General features: G+C 41.2%; 1 protein-coding gene across 5 annotated transcripts in view; it reads left to right on the top strand.

Annotated features, from left to right (window-relative positions):
* Nucleotides 1-3,084: 3,084 nt before the first annotated feature.
* CBFB (core-binding factor subunit beta) overlaps nt 3,085-20,137 on the top strand; it is a gene marked incomplete at both ends in the record, with an annotated part of 60,744 nt that continues 43,691 nt past the window's right edge. For 4 of the 5 annotated variants that reach the window (XM_079722885.1, XM_079722888.1, XM_079722887.1 and 1 more), the window contains 3 exons: nt 3,085-3,162; nt 3,392-3,478; nt 8,010-8,126. In XM_079722885.1, coding sequence (XP_079579011.1) covers nt 3,085-3,162; nt 3,392-3,478; nt 8,010-8,126 — 282 coding nt within the window. The remainder of the gene's footprint in view (nt 3,163-3,391; nt 3,479-8,009; nt 8,127-20,137) is intronic. The other variant, XM_079722889.1, reaches the window with a different exon arrangement.

The raw sequence follows: 20,137 nt of genomic DNA, 5'->3' as shown, positions 1-20,137 counted from the left end.
TCACTTACTTCCCAACATAAAGTGCAGATGTTTTAAGGCTGGTTAAAGTATCTACACTTTGTGCTGATGTGAAGTTTCCCCCTTCAGTTTCACCAGAATCTTTAGGCAGTGAAACTAAAATGGCACCTTTTGCCAGATGTAGCTGATACAAACTGTTCAGTGGGCCCACCATGTACTACTCTGACTCCCTCCTTTTGGGAAAACTGCTATTCCCTTCTTTCAACCATGAGCTTCTCTCTGAAGCTGCCAATCTCAGGCCCCCAATCCGCGATGGGAGAGCACGTGACATAAGTTGGCCAGTGTCATCACATCTGCCTGGAAATGGTGATTTTGGCAGAGGGGAGAGTATGTGACCCAGACTGGGCCAATCTGGGAGATGGAGACTTTGGAGATGGAGAAGTGGCTTCTCCCATTCTTTGTCAGGAAATGAATGCCATTGAAGAGACGCTGAGAGAATTAGCAGTGAGAAGCAATGGAGAAGCGAAGAGTCCCTCCCTGTGATTTGTTTACTTAAAGTAAAACTGACAACTTTTTTTTTTTTCCTCCCTCCCACCCTCCCTATCCCACCCCTCTAGGTGGTCACAAAGCACTGAGCTGATCTCCCTGTGCTATGCAGCTGCTTCCCACTAGCTATCTGTTTTACATTTGGTAGTGTATATATGTCCATGCCACTCTCTCACTTCTTCCCAGCTTACCCTTCCCCCTCCCCGTGTCCTCAAATCCATTTTCTACATCTGTGTCTTTATTCCTCTCCTGCCCCTAAGTTCTTCAGAACCTTTTTTTTTTCAGATTCCATATATATGTGTTAGCATACGGTATTTGTTTTTCTTTCTGACTTACTTCACAATATATGACAGACTCTAGGCCCATCCACCTCACTACAAATAACTCAATTTCGTTCCTTTTTATGGCCGAGTAATATTCCATTGTATATATGTGCTACATCTTTATCTATTCATCTGTCGATGGACACTTAGGTTGCTTCCACATCCTGGCTATTGTAAATAGTGCTGCAGTGAATGTTGTGGTACATGACTCTTTTTGAGTCATGAAAACTGACAACTTTTTAGCTTTAAGTTTTTTTGAATTGGTTTTCAGTCACTTGCAATTGAAAGACACCCGAGGGAAAGATTCTGGGATAGCTGGAGGCCCAACAACAGTGGTTGGTGACATCCATAACTATGTATACCCTTTCTGTTTGTGTACAGACATACATTCACACTGGCTAGGTGTAGGCCAGGGAGCATGCCCTTAGAAGGAGTTGATTCTATGTTTGCTATTCAGAAAGAGTGTGTTTGTTAAAACCACCAGCTTACAGGTTTGATTTTGCTGAAAACTCTCTCCCTGACCTTGGGCAATGAGTCACTAACTGGACCTCAGGGTGAACAACCAATCCAGTTTGCCAGGGACTGAGTGGTTTCCTGGGACATGGGACTTACACTGCTAAAACCAGGATACTCCTTCATCCTAGCTCAGTTCCATAACCGTAAAAATGAGATTGGATTGGACTAGAAAGGGGTGGGAAAGTCTGCCAAATCCTGCATTCAGACAGACATTGCCAACTGCCCTTGGCAGTAATTCCTGTGAACTTAAGTGTATCCTCACAATCCTTTGCAATAAGGCCAGCTACTGTCAATCAGAGCTGGCACCTATTTGCCATACTTGGACTGAGTTTTTTTTTTTTTTTTTTTTTGCGGTACGCGGGCCTCTCACTGTTGTGGCCTCTCCCGTTGTGGAGCACAGGCTCCGGACGCGCAGGCTCAGCGGCCATGGCTCACGGGCCCAGCCGCTCCGCAGCATATGGGATCCTCCCGGACCGGGGCACTAACTGGCGTCCCCTGCATCGGCAGGCGGACTCTCAACCACTGCGCCACCAGGGAAGCCCTGGCCTGAGTTTTTGACAAGCTGAGATTTTAAGGATCAGAATTTATTGAAGACCAACTTTGAGTCAAGCTCTGCCATAAATCCCATATAAGGCTCTCTCCAGCTTGGGCTAAATGACTTCCCTAGAACTTGTGGATCTTGTTTTTTAGAATTTGCACATTTGTGTAAATATATGAACTGGTATTGGGTTATATAAGTCAGCTTGTTCTTTAGAAACTTACATTTATTGAGTGCTCATCATGAGCTAGAATTACATAAAGGCTCTCATGCTAACACTGCGAGCTTGTGAGTACCTACATTTTGGAAAAAAGCAAACTGAGGCTTAGGGTGGTCCAGTGCCTATCTAAGGGCCTCAGCCAGCAGGCAGGGAGTTGAGTAAGATCCCATTTGAGGCCCTTCTGACTCCAACAGCTCCGACCTTTCCACCATGATGCGGATTCAGATGGATTCTTTGGTCTCTTTCCACCTTTAGTCTTTGATGTGCACAGCCCACACCCCTCCCAGTCGGTTCTCGGACGCAAAGCCTCCAAGGACTTAAGTTTCCTCGCGTTCACGTGACATTTTGGGGTTACTCCGCGCTGCTGTGGAGCCCAAAAGTTCCAGTGGAAAGGAAGAACCCGCACGGGCCGCTCCCTGTCTCCAAGAACCAGGCAGATCCCCACCGGACGATTCCACACCAAGTGGCCCGCGGGCGGTACAGGGGAAGAGGGCCGCGCCGCGGGAGGAGCTCCGCTTCGCTGCAGCCCAGCGGCGCCGAAGGCGGACAGGCAGCGCATGCGCGGCGCGGAGTTGTGAATGGTGCGTTTTGTTTGCTGGAGTTTGGGGCGGGCGGGCGCGCGAGGAGGAGGGGTGGGGCCGACGGGGGCGGGGCGGGCGGGCTAGCGAGGTGGGCGGTGAGAGGAAGTGGCGGCGGCGGCGGCGGCGGCCGGAGGCTGCGAGTGCTGGGTCCGCGCGGGCGGTAGGCAACGGCTGAGGCGGCGGCGGCGGCGGCGGCGGCGGCGGTGGCGTGGGCTGGGCTCGAGCGGGCGGCGGCACCTCAGACTCCCGGCGCGGGAGCCCACGCGGGCGGGCGCCTGAAACAAAGAGAAGCGAGAGTCAGGGCGCCGCGGGTGCGCGGTCAGTCGGTCAGTGCAGAGCCGGCCAGCGGGTGCCCGCGGAAGCCCGGAGCCCGGCCGGCCGGCGCAGCCTCAGGGCGGGAAGATGCCGCGCGTCGTGCCCGACCAGAGAAGCAAGTTCGAGAACGAGGAGTTCTTCAGGAAGCTGAGCCGCGAATGTGAGGTGAGGCAGGCGGGCGGCGGGGAGGCCGCGGCGCGCCCCGAGCGGGCCCGGGCGGAGAAAAGTTTGGGCGGCGCGACTCCCGGGAACCCCGCGCCGGCGCGCCTGCGGAGGGGCAGTCTCGCCCGGGCAGCCATCTGCCCGCAGACTCTGGTTGCCCTTATCGGTGCCGCGCGGGGCGGGCGGCATCGCGGATTTTGGCTTCTGATTTCGGACCGTCTCTGCCTTGCAGATTAAGTACACGGGCTTCAGGGACCGACCCCACGAGGAGCGCCAGGCGCGCTTCCAGAACGCCTGCCGCGACGGCCGCTCGGAAATCGTAAGTCGGCGGGGCAGGGGGCCGGGGGCATAGGGGAGCGAGCCGCGCGCGGGTCACTTGTTGCGCGGGGCCCGCCGCGGCCCAGGCCGGTTCCGGACGCCGCCGCGGACGCCGCCGCGGCTCCCGGAACTGAGCGGGCACCGTCTCACTTCCTACTCGGGATTCAAAATGCGAAACCAGACACTGGCGGGCCGCGTCCTCGCGGGGAGACGCTTCCCTGTGGTTCTTGGCGGGTGGATTATGTTTCCCAGACACGACTCGGCAAACACTTTGCCGCGAGTGGAACTCAAACCGGAGCCCAACTAAACAAGGAAAGGTCGTTGTATAGGCTGACACTGATTAAAGAAAGGGTCGGTTATTAGTAGGAAGAAAACACCCTTACGGAAAAAATTGGGCTTCGGTCAAGGTTCTGATTCTTGGGCGATAGTTTGTGTCTTAGACGCTAGATTTTTCGTAAACCTATATGTGAAACTGTCTTATTTTCAGTATAACTGAGAATAAATCTGAGAGTAAATCCAGTTATCTGTTATCTGTTGTCCTAATAGAGGGGAAAAAAAAGCCCTCAAGAACGTGCCATCTTCTTTTCTTAGAATGTTAAGCTTCAGGAGAATCAGAAAGAAACCATTTGGTGTTTTTGTGTGTTTTTTTTTCCCCAAACCTAAAAAACATATCCCGTTTAGGCCTGAAGTTACTAAAGAATTGCATGGATTTGCAAAACCCACTGTTGATCCGAGGCCCTGTTTTAGGTGGTGGATTTGGTGCCTTACCTCCATGATGTTGAAAAAAATTCAAGTGTCCTAGTTCCCCTCATCTCCTTTTGGTTTGTCCTACTGGAGGTGCTAATGAAGAGAGAATGATGAAGCCAAAAAGTGCATAGGAAAAAACTAAAGAGAAGAGGTTGATTATTAATTTTTAAAAAAGTTGAAGCACTGTATAATGGAATCTGATTATCTGCTCCATGACTTGGACCATTGCATCTGCACGCACTTGAAGGTATGGAAGCAGTTTGAATTTAGGTTAACAATGGGAAGACATATTGAAACATTTGCTTCTCCCATTCCTTGTACAGTAGAGAATCTATTTATTGGTATTGAGACATAATTCACATATCATAAAATTCTCCCTTTTCATCACTGAAATCGTTTATTTTTAAAAAATATTTTAATGCTTAAAATGAAGGCTTTTTAGAATTGTATTACAGATCATGAGAAGATACTGGCCAAATTTATTAGGAACTCTAGAATATTTGGTCAATATTGCACATTATAAAAGAAAATGTCTAGATTTTAGCCCACTTTTTTGAGTGTTTGTGATAGTTAAATGATTCAAATGTATAGGACAAATACTTTCTGGTTTTGGCACTGAGTGGTACAAGAATCATTCATTAGTTGGCTCAGTGATTATATCATCCTTTGTCTGGATTTCCTTTTGGAATAGGTGGATGGTATACCCAACCCATGGATGTTTTGGAAGTAACTTTATGTTTGGAAGGAATTTCACATTTCCCTCTCTTTCTAGTTTCCCCCCCTTTAATTCAATGTTAGCCATATTTAAATTGAGAGATTTTTTAGCTTCTAGAGGATGGAGACCACATTAATTCCGTATATGCCCCCTCTGTATGGGTTTTGCACAGTGTCTTTTGCATCATAAGTACTTGATTATTTGAATTTAGAGGTTACTTCGTTTAATGCCCAAAATTTATCTTATGACTTATAAACAGGCTGTGGCTTTTACTTATTTGGTGGTGGAAAATAGGCGTGGAAAAGGCATTTTTTTTGCTTCTATTTTGACAGCAGCCATGTTTGATAAAAATATGCATAGTTCCCTAAACTATATCCAACACTTTCTCCCCTCTCTTTTATTCTTTTTATTATGAACATCTCCTTAACTTTATCAGTGAGGTTAATGAAGGGTTTATTTTGTATTTAGATGTGAAACAGTGTAAGGCTGTGATGCTCATCTCTTCTTAGTTATAAAACTTATCCAGACTCCGTATCATAGCATGAAATAAAAATGATTATGGGTGAGGGGTAGAATTTATTTGGTAAAATCTGATTTATTCCTTATATAAGCTCTTGTAGTAGGAGTGTTAGAGATATCTTCAACACTAATGATTAATAAAAGAAAAAAAATACTTATGAGAGGTATGGTGACTCTACTGTGAAAGCAGTAAAAACTATGTATTTTTAATCCTGAAGATGGAAGAATAAAAGGTATGTTGGACTGGCACAGGTGTGCTATTTTACAATTTAATGAAACCTATAAAATATAGTGAGGACATTCTAGAAATCCTCCATACAGACACTTTTACCAGTGTGACATCTTCATGTTTTCAAACAGAATTTTCCCAACTCCTAGGTATGTGTAGGTGTTCCAGTAAAAAAAATAAAATAAAATAAAGAGTTCTGTGGTCAGATAAATTTGGGAAATGGTATTTTAGAGTGATCTGTTTTTACCACTTCTCCTGTCTCAGAGAGGGATGGATGTTGATGAGATAATGGACATGAAGTGATGAAGCAGGAAATCTCTTCTGAGGTTGGCCTTCAGGCAGGAGGTGAGGTAATAAGAGCTGCAGAATGTCTTCACCTAACACAGAGCTGATTTGGGGTACACTGGTGGCAGAAGGATTTGTTACTAGGTGAATACTGAAGAAACATGGCTACGGGATTTTGACAGAGGGTATTCATTCATGGGCAGAATCTCTTATCTGCCCTGAGAATTTCATTATCTGAGACTGAAAAGGTTGGCTGTCTTCTTCAGCTCAAAATTACTTCTCATTGTATTTAGCAAATACATGTAGCATTTACTTGGTACTGTTCTAAGCACTTTACAGATACTGGAAACTGAGGTTCAGAGTTAAGTAATTGGCCTCAGGTCACACAGCCTAGGCAGTTTGCCACCTAGTGTCTGTTTTCATTTGAACTATTATTAGTTCATTTCAGTTCAATGGTGGTTTTTTAAACTTATGCTAATAGTGGGCAAATTTTTTTTTAAGATTAATACTGTAATATTGATGTTTGTTCAGTCTCTATTCATATAAAACATTTACCACAAGAAAAGGTATCCCAGTGATTAGGGAAATGCCATTAAAGATGTCTGTAGAGATTTAGCAGTTAGGTTGACAGTTGTACCTACTAGTACCAATCATAGGAAGTACTGTAATTTTTATCTCTAAAGAATCTAAGCCCTTAATCATCAGGAGAACTAGCGGATAGCTGAATCAACTAATGCTTTAAACAAATTGCCCAAAAATGTGAACCCCTTGCTTTCAGATGAAGACTATGCTTGGAAACAAATTGTGCTTAAGAACTTTAGTTAGTAAAATAAAACAAACAAAAAGTTCTCTGATTTCAACAAAGAAGAGTTTACATTTAGATGATGAAAAAAAATTTTTTTCAAATGCTTTTTACTTATTTCTTTCATATTTTCCCTGGGGAAGAGGGACATGGTTATTTCCATTTTTTACTTGGGGGAAATATAGAGTAAATTGCTCAGGGGCTACACAGAATGAGGCTTCATTGAAATGGTTTTAGATTGTTCTGTCTTTTGAGCTGTGCCATCCAAATCTTCTATAAATATTAGATGAATACTCTTTTGTTATTGTCAGAATCAGTTCTCCTAAAGTCAGATTTTAGAAAATGCATATTTTTTTAATCATTCAAGGTTTTAGAGAGATGAGAAGTAGTCACATCACAGGCTAGTGTATGGTTTATCAGAGGAGAGACAGTCCCAGGTGCATTTTTTTTTTCAGTAGGAAGGTATTAACATTTATTTGTATTCACTGTGCAAGTGACTGGAATTTGGGAAACTGGATAAAATAGACACCTATGGGGATGAAAAGGTCTGTATTTTTTAAGCTGAGCCTTTCCTGAAACTAGAATTTTTGTCTCTGAGAGAGAATTCTGCTAAAAACCATAATGGAGGATATTGTCTCCATCTTATAAATTTTGGTTATTAAAAAGCACTTGAAGTGATGTTTGGTTGGTTTATTCATGATAATGAGCTCCTCCCAATGTGATATATTGTGGAGATATTTTCACTTCCAGTCATCTCCAAGTGCATTTTTAACATGGGTTTTGGAGCATAGTGTTTCTTTGAGAAAGAGAAATCAGGAAAAATTAAAATGTCTCATTTACACAACTTTAAATTGTGGTATGCTTTAAAATTCAAAATATTCAGCTCTTCCGTGATTTTCACATTTAAAAATACAGGTTTTTAAATACAGTGATGGTGGCTTCTGGTTAGACATTAGCAGTGCACTATACTAACGTCAGCAAAAAATGACCTGAAAGAAAGTATTGATTCCATGTCTGATTTTATATTTAAGCAGCCAATGGCAAATGTCCTCAAAATGGAATCAGATGTTTGTAACTTAATACTTAAGAAAAATGATGAGTGCATGTTTTTTTACTTTTAAGTAATCTTGGTGCTGCCTGGCTTAAGACAGAAACTGATGTAAAAATAAATGACTGCCTGCATAATTTATGTAATGTCCTGCTCCTGATCCTGTTTGTATTGATTTTTCTAAAAGGCTTTTGTGGCCACAGGAACCAATCTGTCTCTCCAGTTTTTTCCGGCCAGCTGGCAGGGAGAACAGCGACAAACACCTAGCCGAGAGTATGTCGACTTAGAAAGAGAAGCAGGCAAGGTAGGAAACATTTCTTTGCAATTTGAAATACTGTGGATTGTTTTATTATTAGAGATTATCTGATGATTTACATTTGAATAAAGAGATCACAGGTCTGATTATACAGGCATATGATCAGATTTGTTTTCATTCCATATTATAAAGATATAATACAATTTTTAAAAATCAAATTTTTAATATAATTTTATTGCTAATTTCATGTTTATATCATTTGCCATAGAAAATTCTAGCCCTTAAAGAGAGTAGTGTGCTTTCTTACATGTAACATTTGAAACTTAATTCCTTTAAAGTGTTGACAAGAAATTTTTTGTTCTACTAAAATGTGTGTGACTATAGTGTTGTAAAAAAAAATGAAATTTAGAGAAAAATGGGGAAAGGCTCTGTAGGCTTAAAATTTAATAATATTTGGAAATAGTTTATGGGTAGCTTTCTACTTCTGTTAATATAGCAAATTTAATTTTGAGAAAAACAATGTGAAGATGTTAACTTGGAAATAATTTTTTTGTTTTGAGGAAAAGCTTCTGGGAAACAAATAAATGTCTTAAAATTATTATGTTGGAAGTTTAGGTTGAAGATATGAAAAATGTAGTTGGAAATGTTTAAGCTGAGAGCCATATTGAAATCTAAGTTAAATGTGTTTATGATTTTGATGAAATGTTAATGAATAATATCTTGGATTGGTTCATCTTTTAATGTGGAAATTGACTTCTTGAAATAAAATATTTAAAGAAAGAAAATTTTTTGACCTCATTTTGTACTCAGTATTTCTCCTGTTTCCTTTGCAGTGTATTTCTATACCTATTTTTATTAACTTGCTAAATTACTTTTCTAAGTGTCATCGTGAATAGTATAACCTATCACTTTATTTGCAAAACATAAGGAACATCTAAATAGTCCTTTGAGGAACTTAAAAGATTTTTGTATTGGGCTGTATTAGGAAAAGGATTTTCTTTTTATTGATTGATTGAATTTTTGAATTTTATTTTATTTATTTTTTATACAGCAAGTTCTTATTAGTTATCTATTTTATACATATTAGTGTATATGTGTCAATCCCAATCTCCCAATTCATCCCACCACCACCACCCCTCTGAAAAGGATTTTCTTACTTTGTATATATACAATGAAGAGGTTTTTTTTGTTTTCTTTAATTTTATTTATTTATTATTTTTAAAAATAAATTTTATTGATTGATTGATTGATTTTGGCTGTGTTGGGTCTTCGTTGCTGCTCAAGGGCTTTCTCTAGCTGTGGCGAGCGGGAGCTACTCTTTGTTGTGGTGCGCGGGCTTCTCTGGTTGCGGAGCACGGGCTCTAGGCACACGGACTTCAGTAGCTGTGGCACGTGTGCTCAGTAGTTGTGGCACATGGGCCCTAGAGCATAGGCTCAGTAGTTGTGGCGCACGAGCTTAGTTGCTCTGTGGCATGTGGGTTCTTCCCAGACCAGGGCTTCAACCTGTGTCCCCTGCATTGGCAGGCGGATTCTTAACCACTGCACCACCAAGGAAGTCCAAGACCACATTATCTTTGGACTTAAGCCATTGAGATGTTTTCAGTTATATGATCAACACGAACAAAAACGTTAGATGGCTTATTCTAGAATTTAGAGGTTTTGTTTTCAAATATATCAGGAAGAGTGCTAGAACTGATGCAAGAAGTCAAGAAACTTATATTTTAATACTTGTTTTATAACTTTTTTTCTGTAAAGGGCCAGAGAGTAAATATTTTCAGTTTTGCAGGCGTATGTTCTCTGTTGCAACTACTCAGGTTCGCTGTTACAGTGTGAAAGGAGCCATAGACAATACGTAAACAAATGAACATGGCTGTGTTCCAAGGATGGTAATGCTGGCAGAAATCTGTATCTTTCCCTCAGATTTAAATCTGTAAATGTTTGTGCATAGATGGTATATTTCTCAAATATAATTTTACCAACACTTGTACTACGCCAGTAGAATCTAGGGGGAAAAAAAGCATTTTAATGAAAACAAACAAACACACCCTGCTAGTATATCACTCTATACCACTGGGATAAATAAGTACTCCAGTGAATTTAGAGAAAAGATAACCCGTGTTTTCTCATCCATAGAGCTCAGGCTACAGGGTCTCTTATTTCTCTTCCTCCTTTTTTATGATGTCTTTCTGATAACCATTAGCGTTTATTTCTGTGCCCATAGGACTAGAAGCAAAACAAATTGAAGGAATTTCTCTAAATGTTAATTATTTGCCTCTGCTCCTTATATTGGATCCAAAATCAGTGTCTCTTCTTCCGCATACTCTTGACCTTGTTACATCCTAAAGCAGCTTAGTTCTCTTCCCATTCAAACCCAGCTTTTAGAAGATGAGTGGTTAAGCCTTTCAAGTTAGGTATAATTAAGTCCTGGCTTCATATACTACTTCATTTATTATTCTGTAACTTTGGACAAGTTATTTTATCTTTATGGTCCTCAATTATAACGTGAGTTTAATACATATCTCGCAGGGTGGCCCTGGTGATTAAATGAAATAATGTATATAAAGTGCTTAGCTCATACCTGACACAGCTACTCAAAAATTCATTCAGAAGTTCTTTGTTGAACACCTGTTATGTGTATTGAGTGAACACTGTCCTGGGCACTTGAGATGCATCAGTGAACAAAACAAAGATCCTGCCCTAGAGGTTGTTTTATGGAAGGAATGGAGGAGTAGGCAATATGCATAGTACATACGGTATGTGATATGTTACAGAGTGGTAAGTGCTCTGGAAAAAAAGGAAAATTAGAGTAAAATAAGGGTTATCAATGAACAGGAATGTCTGTAATTTTAAATAGGATAGTCTGGGTAGAGAAGGTCATATTTGAGCGGAGACCCGAAGGAGGTTAGGGAATGATGAGCCATGCAGGTATCTGAAGGAAAGATGTTCCAGACAGAGGACACAGCTTTGTAAAGGCCCTAGAGTGGGAGCTTGCACAGTGTGTTTGTTAAACAACAAGCGGGCCGGTATGGCTGGAGTAGACTGAGCGAGGAGGAGAGGAGTAGGAGAAGAGATGAGGGAGATGTCAAGGAGCCGGTTTACGTGACTGTGGGAGGCCATGTAACACCGTGGACTTTATTCTGAGTGCAGTGGGGAGTAGTTTCTGCTTTTTGAGCACATCAGTGATATGATCTGCCTTAAGATTTGAAAGGATAACTCTAGCTGCTGGGTTAACAACAGGTTTAGGGGGCAAGAGTAAAGCAGGGGGGGCAGTTGGGCTATTGCTTTAGTCTTGGTGAGAGACTAGGTGGTAGCAATGGAAGTGGTGAGAAGTAGTCATAGTCTGGATATATTTTGAGATAGAGCCAACAGGATTTGCTTATGGATTGGATGTAAGGTGTGAGAGTCAAGAATGACTCCAGGGGCTTCCCTGGTGGTGCAGTGGTTAAGAATCCGCCCGCCAATGCGGGAGACATGGGTTTGAGCCCTGGTCCGGGAAGATCCCACATGCCATAGAGCAGCTAAGCCTGTGCGCCACAACTACTGAGCCTGCGCTCTAGAGCCCACAAGCCACAACTGCTGAGCCCGCGAGCCACAACTACTGAAGCCCGTGCTCCTAGAGCCCATGCTCCGCAACAAGAGAAGCCATTGCAGTGAGAAGCCCATGCACCGCAACGAAGAGTAGCCCCTACTCGCCACAACTAGAGAAAGCCCACAGGCAGCAACGAAGACCCAGCTCAGCCAAAAATAAAATAAATTAATAAATACATTTTTTTAGAATGACTCTGGGCTTCCCTGGTGACGCAGTGGTTAAGAATCCGCCTGCCAATGCAGGGGACGTGGGTTCGAGCCGTAGTCCAGGAAGATCCCACATGCCACGTAGCAGCTAAGCTTGTGCACCACAACTACTGAGCCTGTGTGCTGCAACTACTGAAGCCCACGAGCCTAGAGCCCATGTTCCACAACAAGAGAAGCCACTGCAATGAGAAGCCTGGGCACCACAACAAAGAGTAGCCCCCACTTGCCGCAACCAGAGAAAGCCTGCACGCAGCAACAAGACCCAATGCAGCCAAAAATAAATAAATAAAATAAATAAATTTTAAAAAAAAGAATGGCTCTAACTTTCTGGTTAGAGCAGCTGGGAGTATGGGATTGTTGTCATCTGAGATGAGAAAAGCTGTGGGTGGAGCAATTTTGAGGTGCAGTTTAGGACATGTGAGTTTGTAGTGGTAGCTTGTTGCAGCTTCTGTTTTCTCACCACCCACCCTTAACTTCTTAAGTTATGGCACTGCTTTTTCATAAGTGACCCTTTGCTTATCTCAAGAGTTCAGTGGCTTTTTTTTAAAATCAACTTTATTGAAGTATAGTTTACTTACCAAAAAATGCACCCACTTTAAGTGTATAATTTGAGTTTTAACAAATGTACACACCCATGTAAACACCACCCACAATCCAGATAATGTTTCAGTCCCCTCGTGCCCTTTTACAGGAATCTGGGAGTGGCTTGGCTGGGTGGTTCTGGCTCAGGGTCTCCTACGAGATTGCAGTCAAGCTCTTGGGGCTGTGCAGTCTCTGAGGGCTTGGCTGGAGCTAAAGGATCCCCTTCCAAGCTCACTCATCACTTTTGGTCGGTGGCTTCAGTTGCTAGTCACATGTTCCTCTCCATAGAGAGAAAAAGAATGAGGTCACCCTGCTTTTTATGACCTATTCTCTGATCACTTGTGTCTTTTCCTGTTCATTAGAAGTGAGTCACTAAGTCTAGCCCACACTCAACAGGGAGGGGGGTGGTTTATTCACAAACATGAGAGGAGGCTGGGGTCATTGGGGCCATCTTGGAGGCTGGCTACCACAATGTTCACTTAAATTTGATGAATTCAGAAAAAAATTAGAATGCTAATAGGAAACAGAAGCTCCATACTCTCTTTGATTTGAAATATGGCTTTATGATCTTAGAAAGTGGTCTTAGCAAAACCAGTCCTTTTATTCATTCTTTCTACCTTTGTGTTTGTAGGAATATTTTCAAACCAAGGGTCTTCAGTAAGGAAGGTCTGTTAATGGATAACTGACCATCAGGTCAGAGCACACAATTTTATAGTCTGTCTGTCAAATATATTTGAAACTTTTGCACCCAGGTATCTAGTGAGTTGTCTACATTGACTCTTTTTTTTTTTTTTTTTTGCGGTACGTGGGCCTCTCACTGTTGTGGCCTCTCCCGTTGCGGGGCACAGGCTCTGGACGCGCAGGTTCAGCGGCCGTGGCTCACGGGCCCAGCCGCTCCGCGGCATGTGGGATCTTCCCGGACAGGAGCACGAACCCGTGTCCCCTGCATTGGCAGGCGGTCTCTCAACCACTGCGCCACCAGGGAAGCCCTACATTGACTCTTAATAAGGGTCTTTCTTAGAAGAGGTTTAAAATAATACAGTGTAGTGGAAAGAGCTCTGGATATGAGTCAAAAGACAGTCATAACTGGATTCCTTACCTGTAAATGGGAATCAGAATGTCTTCCCTATTCATATACCTCATGTGAGGATTAAATGAGGTACCAGAATATGTGAAAATGCCCTTTAAATTGTAAAGCCCTATCCAAAGTTAGGCTATTTGATGGGTTTGTAGGGTGAGATTATAGATAATCAAGGAGTTTTAGTGCTGTAGCGTGCCTTACGTCAGCTTCACTTCAGGTAGCTCTACTATGGTGGGAGACTGCATCTTTCCCAAGTGGTACATCCTGGTATTTTATAAACCTAAACAGCCAAAATGTTTATAGTTCTTCCTTACCTTAAACTGCTTTCCTCTGATTTAGCTGTCAGAAGACAAGGAATGCAACAGGTAGAATTGAAATCATTCTTATGTTAAATTTTTGTAGACCAAGCAACACCCAATTCATTTGATCTTTCCTCTTAGAATCTATTTCCAGTTGATTTTTATTTCAAACAAATGCAGATGATTATGGTTGACCATAAGTTACTAGTCTTGAGTGGTCAGATTAATGGGTTTTGCATGCATTGTGTTTTTGAAAGCCTCCTTAGGTTTTTAAATTAATGATTGTTTATGCTTACTACATGATCCTAGTTTGTGAGCATAAAGGGTATGAAAACACTTTATAAACTGAACAAATGAACTTTATAGTGCTACTGTTTACCATTTTTTCTATGGAAATTGAATAGACTATCTAGTTTTATCTAGATATATCTAGAATATACTATCTGGTCCCAGAAAAAGCAGTTAAACTTTATATGGTTGTTGCATTGCTATTTATACCTTATGGTTGTTGTTTTTTTTTTAATTTTATTTATTTATGGCTGTTTTGGGTCTTCTGTACGAGGGCTTTCTCTAGTTGCGGAGAGCGGGGGCCACTCTTCATCGCGGTGCGCGGGCCTCTCACTATCGTGGCCTCTTGTTGCAGGGCACAGGCTCCAGACACACAGGCTCAGTAATTGTGGCTTACGGGCCTAGTTGCTCCACGGCATGTGGGATCTTCCCAGACCAGGGCTCGAACCCGTGTCCTCTGCATTGGCAGGCAGATTCTCAACCACTGCGCCACCAGGGAAGCCCTATACCTTATGATTTTAATTGATAGTCAGGTAATGTTAATAGCAGACATTGGGAGTAATTATAATGTGTATGGCATTAGAGTAGGTACTTTTAAACATTTTTGATAAGTTACGTGTTTTACTTTTTTTTGTCCTTTCTGAACATTTATACTTAAAATGAAAATCTTTTATCATTCATTTTCATCAGCATAAAATAACAAAGCAAAATTTAACAGCATTTGATTTAATGCATGAGGACAAACTCTTGTTTTAAATGTCTTCAAAGGTCTGTGACTGCTGCTTCTGGAGTGTTTTGCTTACTTGCTTGCGGGATCTTTGTCCCAAAATAAATATTGTGTCTGTTTATATACCATCCACAATTTGGCAGAGTTTAGAGGACTCCTTAATGTTAGCTTTGAGAAATCCGTATTCAAGCTTAGCAGCAAGTTCCCTCTCCTCCTTATACAGCCCAGTCACTCCAAATAAAAGATATCTGTGGTAACGCTTTGGAATGTGGTTTCCCCAAGAGAAATTGAGGCAACTTTACAACTAACTTGTCAGATCTAGACTTTAAGTATTTCAATTCAACTAAAACATGAAGTATATTTTCCAGCACTTAGTTATCAACCGTTCAGTGCATTGAAATAAGTAATCGCGGCTTTAAAAAAAGTTTTATTTCAATAATTTTTAAAATAAATTTATTTTATTTATTTTTGGCTGCATTGGGTCTTTGTTGCTGTGCATGGGCTTTCTCTAGTTGTGGCGAGAGGGGGCTACTCTTTGTAGCGGTGCGTGGGCTTCTCATTGCAGTGGCTTCTCTTGTTGTGGAGCACGGGCTCTAGACGCGTGGGCTTCAGTAGTTGTGGCACACGGGCTCAGTAGTTGTGGCTTGTGGGCTCTAGAGCGCCAGCTCAGTAGTTGTGGCACATGGGCTTAGTTTCTCCACGGCATGTGGGATCTTCCCGGACCAGGGCTCGAACCCATGTCCCCTGCATTGGCAGGCAGATTCTTAATAACTGAGCCACCAGGGAAGCCCTATTTCAACAATTTTTAAATCCAAGAAGAGTTGACTGACTTCATGAAGAAGTAATAATGTTTAAAAATGAGAATATCATAGTACCTTCCAGTTAGAGTTACATTAATTTTCATATATGGTAAATGTACCTCTGAAGTATTTGAAGATAATGTACTCTTTTTTTTTCCTCTCTTTTTTCTCCCAGGTTTTTTGAGATATAATTGATATACAGCACTGATCTTTTCCCCTTTTCTTGAATTGCATTATTTGCCTAGATTTACCTTTTAGTGTAAAGATAACATTTTAGTCTTGGCCGTATCTCAGTTATATATTCCAAGTTAGAGATGTCAGAAAATATGTCTGAGAGAAACATCCTTAATTCTTTCCCTTTTTGCTTCTGTTTCCTACCCCAGTATTTTTGAATGATTAATTCAAACACTGCAAGGATAAAGACTATTGAGATGTTCAACTAAAGAAATAAGTTTTTGAGAAGGGCTGCTATATCCCAGCTTTACTGCTTCCCATTTTCTTTTGTAATTGTTTTTTTTCATTTGTCATTATTGAGATATAATTTATATACAACAGAATTCACCTATTTAAGGTATATAATTCAGTGACAAATGTGTACAGTCATTGGTGTGATTACTACCACAATAAAGATACAGAATATTTCCATAACCTCAGAAAGTTCCCTCATGCCCCTTTGCAGGCAGTGTGATTTCAGGTGACCACTATCTGCTTTCTATTACATACTATTTTGTCTTTTCTGGAATTTCATATAAATGGAATCATGCAGTATGTAGTCTTTTGTACTTAACAACTTGCTCTTGAAATTCATCCATATTGTGTGTATAGTAGTCCATTCCTTTTTATTACTGAGTAGTATTCTATTGTTTGGACTTGTCACACTTTGTTTATCCATTTACCAGTTGATGGCCATTTGAGTTATTTCCCCTTGTTTTGGCTACTGTGCTGCTTTGAACATTTATATACGAGTCTTTTATGTAGACATTTGTTTTCATTTCTCTTGGGTAGATATATAGGACTGAAATTACTGGGTTGTTTCATGAGTATAACTTTTTAAAGAACTGCCAAGCTGCTCTCCAAAGTGGCTGTACAGTTTCACATTCCAACTAGCCATGTACGAAAGTTTCAGTTACTTCCCATCTTTACTAACACTTTGTACTGTCGGTCTTTTTAATTTTAGACATTTTAGTGAGTTTGTAGTGGTATCTCATTTTGGTTTTAATTTGCATCTCCCTAGTGACTAATGATGTTGAGCATGTTTGTTTGTTTTTTTTTTTGCGGTATGCGGGCCTCTCACTGCTGTGGCCTCTCCCGTTGCGGAGCACAGGCTCAGCAGCCATGGCTTACGGGCCCAGCTGCTCCGCGGCATGCGGTATCTTCCCGGACCGGGGCACGAACCCGTGTCCCCTGCATCGGCAGGTGCACTCTCAACCACTGTGCCACCAGGGAAGCCCTGTTGAGCATGTTTTATGTGCTTGTGTGCCATTTGTGTATCTTTGGCAGTGTCTGTTCAAAACTTTTGCCCATTTTTTGATATCAAGTTATTGAGATGTAAGCATTTTTTATGTATTAAATACAAGTTCTTTATTGATATTTTTGCAATTGAAGTTTTATTATGAGTCTGTTTTAAAGTAGAGATAGCCTTGAGTGCATATAAAACATCGTATTAGGGGACTTCGCTGGTGGTCCAGTGGTTAAGACTCTGCACTCCCAATGCAGGGATCCCCAGTTTGATCCCTGGTCAGGGAACTAGATCCCACATGCTGCAACTAAGACCCGGCACAGCCAAATAAATAAATAAATAAATATTTTTAAAAATAAAATATTTATTAATAAAAAACATTGTATTAGGAAATATAAAATACAGATTCTGTCAAAACTGCTATAATGTAAATGTAATTTTGGCTTCTGTTATGCCTCTCTTAACTTTCTCTCATTTGTAAACTTTAATGCTGCCTGGCTCATAATGTTGATAATCTTGAAATTAATGGTAGTTCCTTCAAGAGCTTGATGTATTTTTCTTTAAATCTTTATTTATTGATTGATTGATTGACGCGTTGCACGGCACGTGGATCTTAGTTCCCTGACCAGGGATTGAACCCATGCCTTCTGCATTGGAAGCAGAGTCTTAACCACTGGACCTCCATGTTTGGGTTTGTTTGTTTGTTTGTTTGGGTTTTTTGAGCTTGTGTTTTTATTTTGTTTATTATGGTAAAATACACGTCACAAAAATTTTACCATTTTAACTGTTTTTAACTGTACAGTTCAGTATCGTTAAGTATATTAAAACTGTTGTGTAACCATCACCACCATCCATCTCCAGAACTTTTGTCATCTTCCTCAAACTGAAACTCTGTACCCATTAACCATTAATTCTCCATTCTCCTTTCCCATGCCCCCAGCCCCTGGCAGCTGCCATTCTACTTCTGTCTTTGTGAATTTGATTCGTTTAGGTACCTCTTATAAGTGGAATCATATGGTATTTGTCCTGTTGTGACTGACTTATTCCACTTAGCATAATGTCTTTAAGGTTCATCCGTGTTGTTTCAATGTAGTGGAGTTTTTTTTATATATATAAATTTATTTATTTTATTTTTGGCTGTGTTGGGTCTTTGTTGCTGTGCGCGGGCTTTCTCTAGTTGCAGCAAGCGAGGGCTACTCTTTGTTGTGGTGCACCGGCTTCTCTTTACGGTGGCTTTTCTTGTTGTGGAGCACCGGCTCTAGGTGCGCGGGCTTCAGTAGTTGCGGCACGTGGGCTCAGTAGTTGTGGCTCATGGGCTTAGTTGCTCTGTGGCATGTGGGATCTTCCTGGACCAGGGATAGAACCCTTGTCCCCTGCATTGGCATTCTTAACCACTGCGCCACCAGGGAAGTCCCTCAATGTAGTGTTTTAAAATAACCTTTTTCCTGACAAAAGAAATAAGAAAAATTTGGAAAATACACTTTTAGAAAAGATAAAAATCATCTATAACCTACCTCTTAGAAAACCATTGTTAATGTTTTGTTATATTGCTCTTCTTATTTTTTTGTGTATATTTAAATTTTAAAGTAAAAATATTCTATTTGATATATCATTTACTTTTTATCTTTGAATTTTCTGCACATCTTATTAATTGTAGGATACTTTTTTTAAATCTGACATTAAAAAATCTATATCTTTCTGATCTTACTGTTATTAACTATCAAAGAATAGAAAAATTAGAAATAGATACCTTTGGGCTTCCCTGGTGGCACAGTGGTTGAGAGTCCACCTGCCGATGCAGGGTACACGGGTTCGTGCCCCAGTCCGGGAAGATACCACATGCTGCGGAGCAGCTGGGCCCGTGAGCCATGGCCGCTGAGCCTGCGCGTCCGGAGCCTGTGCTCCGCAACGGGAGAGGCCACAACGGTGAGAGGCCCATGTACCGCAAAAGAAAAAAAAAAGAAATAGATACCTTTGTATAAGAAAGAAGCAACAAAATGATTATCAGTGTTAATTTTTAGAATAAAAAGATGAGAAATATGGACATGGATGTACCTAACGAGCACACATGAGTCTTCATCCATCTAGGAGATCTTTGCAAATGTAGGAAACAGTCAGTCAATACTGTACACATGGCAATCATATGAAGAATCTTTTTCTCTCCTACAGAAAACTTTGGGCATTCTAGTAAAGGTGTTTTGGTGGGCAGAAAACGTTTATTAACTACGTCTGAATATATGGGACTCCTTTTGCTCCTGTGTACTCTAATTTCTTCATTTAAGAATTAGAATAATAATAGCAAACAGTTCTGTAGCACTGGCTATGTGCCAGGTGCTGTTTTAATTGCTACATAGATAACATAGACTGATAGTTTTATCATCTCCTTTTTACTGAGAAGAAAGCATTTGTAAATTTTAATGCTATTTAGTTTGAGCAGACTTAGAGACTTTATTTCTTTGATATCACTTCTTTGATACTTAGTTTTCTAGACTATTAGAAGCCACAGACTAGCTAACTGTGTTCTTCTTGTTATAGACAGTGCTTTGGTGCGGAGTTTAATTATTGTTACCTTCTTTTATGAAAGTATACAATGTAAATAGTTGGAAATTATTATCTACTATGAGCTTTTCCATTTAGGCTGGGCCTTCTCAAATTGATGTGTATTTAGGAACCAAGAATTTAAAATAACACTTAAAATGTGCCTTTTGGCAGTGTAACTGTGCTTTTAGGACTCTGATACTTTGCTGTGCTGTACTGTGTGTCCTCAGCAGGAAAGGGCCAAGTCTGGGAATGGTTGGCAGGTTGTTTTTACAGGGGAAAACCTTTCTTCCATGTATACAGTCAATACTAAGCCCTTCTGTGTTTTAAAACTTTAGATATGAAGGCAGATTAATCTTCAGATTAGAACAAAAGGGTAGGGCTTCCCTGGTGGTGCAGTGGTTAAGAATCCGCCTGCCAATGCAGGGGACACAGGTTTGAGCCCTGGTCCGGGAAGATCCCACATGCCACGGAGCAACTAAGCCTGTGC

Source organism: Hyperoodon ampullatus (assembly GCF_949752795.1).
Source record: "Hyperoodon ampullatus genome assembly, chromosome: 18".
Taxonomy (NCBI): domain Eukaryota; kingdom Metazoa; phylum Chordata; class Mammalia; order Artiodactyla; family Ziphiidae; genus Hyperoodon; species Hyperoodon ampullatus.
This window is presented reverse-complemented; position numbering and strand designations above follow the sequence as displayed.